Below are 6,247 nucleotides of genomic sequence, written 5' to 3' on the forward strand. Positions count from 1 at the left end.
AAGAGGCACATTCACAGAGCCCTGCCGCTGCTGTAAGGCCTGTGAGGCCCAGGCAGGGGTGGCGTGTGTGGCACGCTCAGATTTCCACGGTGGGGGCTGAGGGAGGTGGGGGTATTGTTTGGAGGCTGGCGGATTTGGGTCAGCACGCATATTCGTCCCAGGCTGCTAGATACTGAGGTGAGGACCCCTAGTGGAGACGTAGGGACCAGCAACGCTAGAACAGTGACGTCCAGTAGCGTCCTACCTCAGTCGTCAGCCCTCAGGCGCCACGGGCTGCCGGATGTGACGCATCCTGACTTCCGCTTTGAAAAAAGACCCGAGCGGATGTGGTTCATCCTGACTTCCGCTTTGGAAGCGAGGACCCGAGCGAGTAGGAGGGGTGCCGCGTCTGGTCAGCCAAGAGTGAATTCTCAGGACTGGTCGGGAGTCAAGGTGAGGACCCTGAGTGTAAACTGAAGAGACCACCCCCACCTGTGACAAAGAGGGCCCCACTAAGTCCCGCTTCTGCATTTGGTCCTGAGAGGCTCCGGTAAAGCCGTCCGGCAGTATTCCACCGGGAAAGTTCCAGGGCAGGGGAAGGGTGGGGGGAGGGGCAGTCACGGGGGAAGGAGGCTTGGACGCAGGGAATAGGCCTCATTCTGCACATAGGGTGGGTGTAGGGCCTAACTGAAATCAATTTGAGGGCCCTAAATGTGGACTGAAGAGAACATCTCTTACCCTTAATAAAGGTGGCCTCACTAAGTCTCGTCCCTGCAGACGGCTCTGGGAGGCCCCAGCAAAGCTGTGCCTGGAAAGTATCAGGGAGGGGAGGGCCTTGAACCTAGGAAGCAGTCCTGCTTCTGCTCATATGGCATCAACCTAAAACCTAACTGGGGTTAAGGTGAGGACTCTGAGTATTAATGAGTGGACCTCTACCCAAAAGAGGAGTCATGCTGAGCAGTTCCCAGGCCGAGGTGACACTGGGTTTTAGATGGTCCCAGGCTGAGATGACAAATGCGGAGCAACCTGACTTCCTCTCCAAGGACTAAAGAAGTTGAGGGCTACATCCAAGACCCACATCTGCTGCCAGCAATAGGAGGGTCAGGGCAAAGCTAGCAAGCTGAGATACTCTCTAGTTTCCTCTGGAGGTGGTCCCAGGGAGGTGAGGGTCTTTGTGTAATGGGGTAGGTCTAATACAGCAGAGAGACCCAGTCTCTAACAGGAAGCAAGGATGTGACACTGAGTGATGAGGAGGGGACTCCAACCAGAAAGAAGTGCCACATAGAGCCCACTCTTGTTGTCAGACCAGGGAGACCTGAGCATGTTGGCATGTTGAGTTGCACTCACTCTCCCCAGGACATCTCAGAGAAGTGAAGGACCCCATTAAAGACGGCAGCCTGGCCGTGCGCGGTGGCTCACGCCTGTAATCCCAGCACTTTGGGAGACCGAAGCGGGTGGATCATGAGGTCAGGAGATCGAGACCATCTTGGCTAACACGGTGAAACCCCGTCTCTACTAAAAATACAAAAAAAGTTAGCCGGGCGTGGTGGTGGGTGTCTGTAATCCCAGCTACTCGGGAGGCTGAGGCAGGAGAATGGCATGAACCCGGGAGGCGGAGCTTGCAGTGAGCCGAGATAGCGCCACTGCAGTCCGGCCTGGGCGAAAGAGTGAGACTCCATCTTTAAAAAAAAAAAGAAAAAAAAAAAAGAGGGCAGCCTGAGGTCAGCAGAGGGAGGGTTTCCAGGTTGTGCCAGATGTTATGGTAAGAACTCTGAGGACTGCAGGGGGCTCCCACCCCATATTAGTGGGAGCCACACAATCCTCAGTACTGTCAGCTCTGAGAGACCCCAGGCAGAAATGTCAAGCAGAGGTGCCCATCAGTTCCCACTCAAGGGTAACAGGGAAATGAGGGTTTTGATCTGAGTGTGGTGATCACTTGTCAACAGAAGTAATGTATTAATTGGTCCGTTCTGGCATTACTATAAATACCCAAGACTGGGTAATTTATAAAGAAAAGAGGTTTAATTGGCTCACAGTTCTGCAGGCTGTACAGGAAGCATGATGCTGGCATTTGCTCAGCTTCTGGGAGCAGGGCTCAGGAAATTTACAATCATGGCAGAAGGTGAAGGGGAAGCAGACATGTCACATGGCCAGAGCATCAAGAGGCCAGGGGAGGTGCTACACACTTTTAAATGACCAGATCTCATGAGAACTCACCATTAAGGGGAATGGTGCTAAACCATTCATGAGAAACCTGTCCTCATGATCCAGTCACCTCCCACCAGGCTCCACCTCCAACACTGAGGATTACAATTAGACATGAGATTTTGTGAGGATACAGATCCAAACCATATCAGGGAAGAATCTTAGACCCTCTCATGAGTCAAATTTAGAGGTTGAGTTGGGACTGTATGTGGGACCATCTATCACAGGGCAGTTATCTGCCTGCCACAGCTTTTACTTTTGGGAAGACCACATTTGGTCAGATAAGGCCACCCTCACTTCCTCCTATGGGTTCTCAGGGATGTAGGCCTCAGTTCAATAAAAAGGAGAGCTGCTTTACCGGGAGTCAAATTGAGGAATCTGAGTGAGAATTCAAGGGACCACTGAACCCTTAACAGTGGAGACAGCAAAGAATCCAGTTCAACCCTTTATTTTCAGCCTTCGAAAGCTCAGGAAAGGGTTATCAGGTTTAGTATCCCCCTCTCTTTTTTATATAAGATCTGAGAGAGGTGATATTCTTAGTCTGAAGGTGTAGCCACCACTCAGCAGAAGGGGGCTAGTGCCAAGCCCTACATGAAGCCAAGGTGGGGACCTTGAATGAGAGCTGAAGACTCTAATGATTCCAAGACATCAAAGACCCCACTGAACTCTCAGCACTGGGTGTCACTTGTCAGGGTGGTGGATTGAGGCACCCTTTCAATTTCTTCTCATGAGTTCCAGGGAGCTTTGAGGTGTCAAATTCACAGTAGCGGAAGGGAGTGGCTCAGGCCCTGCCAAGACTTCATATGATAATCCTAAAAGTTAACTGATAAAACCCCAAACACCAGAAGACAGGAGGCCCCACTGCCAGTACCTCCTGTCACCAAGCCCAAGGCAGGGCTGACAGAATGTAGTCTGAAACTCACTGTAGGGGTTCTGTGGTTCTTCTCTGGTGTCTCAGGGGAAAGGCTGATGAGGACAGCAGGAGCCCTGTGGATTTCTAGGACAGTGCCTTCAGGGAACCTTGCAAAGGCAGGCTTCCTTCAATAAAGCTAAGATGGGGCCTTCCAGCTGAAGGTGCTCACAGATCTCATTCTCCCATCTCCAGGTATACTAACCACTTATTCTCCTGCCCACATTTCTTGGTGTACCCAGCCATCATGCCTCGTGGTCAGAAGAGTAAGCTCCGTGCCCGTGAGAAACGCCGCAAGGCCCGAGATGAGACCCAGGGTCTCAATGTTCCTCAGGTCACTGAAGCAGAGGGAGAAGAGGCCCCCTGCTGTTCCTCTTCTGTTTCTGGGGGTGCTGCTTCAAGCTCTCCTAATTCTGGGCCTTCTGAGGCCCAGAAGCCTCAGAGAGCCTCAACCACTGCCGCTGTTGCGGCTGCAGGGGTTTCATCCACAAAATCTAAAAAAGGTGCCAAGAGCCGCCAAGGTGAGAAAAATGCAAGTTCCTCCCAGACCTCAACATCTACTGAGAGCTCAAGCGAAGATCCTCTAACCAGGAAGGCAGGGATGTTGGTGCAGTTGCTGTTGTACAAGTATAAAATAAAAGAGTCCGTTACAAAGGGAGAAATGCTGAAGATTGTTGGCAAAAGGTTCAGGGAGCACTTCCCCGAGATCCTCAAGAAAGCCTCTGAGCGCCTCAATCTTGTCTTTGGCCTTGAGCTGAATAAAGTCAACCCCAACGGCCACACTTACACCTTCAACAAGGTAGATCTCACCGATGAAGAATCCCTGCTCAGTTCCTTTGATTTGCCCAGGAGCAGGCTTCTGATGCCTCTCCTGGGTGTGATCTTCTTAAATGGCAACTCTGCCACTGAGGAAGAGATCTGGGAATTCCTGAATATGTTGGGAGTCTATGATGGAGAGGAGCACTCAGTCTTTGGGGAACCCCGGAAGCTCATCACCCAAGATCTGGTGCAGGAAAAATATCTGGAGTACAAGCAGGTGCCCAACAGTGATCCCCCACGCTTTCAATTCCTGTGGGGTCCAAGAGCCTATGCTGAAACCAGCAAGATGAAAGTCCTGGAGTTTTTGGCCAAGGTAAATGGTACCATCCCCTGTGCCTTCCCAACCCTTTATGAAGAGGCTTTGAAAGATGAAGAGAAAGCCGGAGTCTGAGCCAGAGTTGTAGCCAGGCCTTGCACTACTGCCATGGCCAATCAATCTCCCAAAGCCAAGTTTACCTGCTGTTCTCGCCCCCAATGAGGTCTTAGGCAGATTCTTTACTTTGTAATTCAAAAGGCCTGTTAACCTTTGTTCTTGTTATGCATGAATAACTTGTTGACTTTTTTTTTCTCTTTTTCAACTAGTGTTTCAACAGGTTTATTTAGATTCAGAATGTAAATTTACAAATAATATAGATCACCCTGTTATTGCTGTTTTTCAGGGACAGTAGAAAGTGTTTTGTTTTTTGAGTGAAACAACTTATTAATAAAAATCCTTAAATCACTTTTGTAATCCAGGACAAGAAAATGTGGCATTGGAATAGAAATATCTTTGGAAATGTGAAAGACCCCATAGTGAAATATTTGGGATCAGAAGCTAGAGGGGTAAAAATGGTCAATTCTTGGTTTACTTCATTTAATCTTTCTTTTCATAAAGATACATACCTGGATTTGTTTGTGTTATTCAAGAATGTGTGAGAAATTAAATCATAGTTAGTTAATCCTCTTGTTTATGGCTCTTACTTTAAATATTTTAAATAAGCATCTGTTCTTTGGGAGTCTTCCTGCTTGTACTGGGAATGTTTAGTCAAAGAAGATCAAGCTTGTGCTCATGCAATTGTAGATTCTAGGAGAAGCTGTCATCATGGAAGAAGGTGAGATACTTCATAAAAAATAAAAGACAGGAAAAAGAAGTGATGAAAGCAGTAGTTTTCATTGCTAAGCAGCATTTTGGCTGAATGTGGTTTTTCAGTCTTAGAATGTTGCGTATTCTTGACCGGGTGCAGTTGCTCACACCTGTAATCCCAGCACTTTGGGAGGCTGAGGTGGGCGGATCACCTGAGGTTGAGAGTTCGAGACCAGCCTGACCAACATGGAGAAACCCTATCTCTACTAAAAATACAAAATTAGCCAGGCGTGGTGGCGCATGGCTGTAATGCCAGCTACTCGGGAGGCTAAGGCAGGAGAATCGCTTGAACCCGGGAGGCAGAGGTTGCCGTGAGCTGAGACTGCGCCATTGCACTCCAGCCTGGGCAACAAGAGCGAAACTCCCTCTAAAAAAAAAAAGAAAAAAAAAATGTTGCATATTCTCTGAGATATCCTGGATTTTTTTTTTTAATCTCAACCGAAAGGTTGGTAATGTCTCTGATCAAAATCATCGTAGTAATTGCCACTTCCTGATGTCTCAGTTGACGAGACAGGCACATTTGCATGCATTACTTATATTCCGTCAGTACTACGAGATGGGGCTTATCAAACCCACTTTACAGTAAAGAGTCTGAGGCTCACTGAGTTTGGTAATTTGCCAAAGTTTACAGGGCCAGTAGTGAAAGGGTTGGGATAAGCCTCCTGATCTGAATTACCCTAGAGCCTACCCTGTTCCACCCCTCTCAGCCTGAGGCAAACCTTGACAAAATATTTCCGTTTTCTTCTCATTACTGCAGAATGTGTTTCAGGTGATAAAAAGAATAACCTTGTAACCGAAACTAGTAGATTGGAATACATAGCCACAGCAACAATAATACCAAAAAAAAAAAAAAAACCTGAGAGGTATAAATAAGTAAAAGAGACAATATTCAGTGACAGTATGATTATCTACATTCGCAATGTTAGATAACCTCAAAAGATCAGGGGCTCCCCAAATCATCCTGAACAATCTCTTCCCTGTAGAAAATAAATCTATCAGAACAGAAATTACATGAGAATGTAAGGCTGGCTGATAAAGAGAAGGAATAAATCAATGTGTCTTATCTCTGGCTGCCCATCTCCAATCGTAGGCCCCCTGCTTTGTGCTACAGCTTTGCGGTATCACACCACTCCTAGGACAGGGACCCTTTCTCTGCAATGTTTACAGAGAGGAAATTGTTCTAGAATTTGCAGAGATGTGGCATTTTGCAG

At 47.9% G+C, this 6,247-nt stretch overlaps 1 protein-coding gene across 2 annotated transcripts; it reads left to right on the forward strand.

Moving 5' to 3' along the window:
- Window positions 1–334: 334 nt before the first annotated feature.
- MAGEB2 (MAGE family member B2) lies at window positions 335–4,851 on the forward strand. 2 transcript variants are annotated; one of them, XM_003261173.1, is made up of 2 exons: window positions 335–432; window positions 3,337–4,851. In XM_003261173.1, exon 2 carries the CDS (start codon window positions 3,342–3,344, stop codon window positions 4,302–4,304), a length of 963 nt encoding a protein of 320 aa, XP_003261221.1. In that variant the 5' UTR covers window positions 335–432; window positions 3,337–3,341; the 3' UTR covers window positions 4,305–4,851. The 2 variants fall into 2 exon arrangements, with proteins under 2 accessions (XP_003261221.1, XP_030662720.1); XM_030806860.1 differs by having other exon boundaries at window positions 342–432; window positions 3,290–4,851.
- Window positions 4,852–6,247: the final 1,396 nt, after the last annotated feature.

This window comes from Nomascus leucogenys, chromosome X (genome assembly GCF_006542625.1).
Source record: "Nomascus leucogenys isolate Asia chromosome X, Asia_NLE_v1, whole genome shotgun sequence".
Lineage (NCBI taxonomy): Eukaryota > Metazoa > Chordata > Mammalia > Primates > Hylobatidae > Nomascus > Nomascus leucogenys.

Coding starts and splice junctions, on each gene's coding strand:
- MAGEB2 (XM_003261173.1), top strand. CDS start 3,342: ATGCCTCGTGGTCAGAAGAGTAAGCTCCGTGCCCGTGAGAAACGCCGC.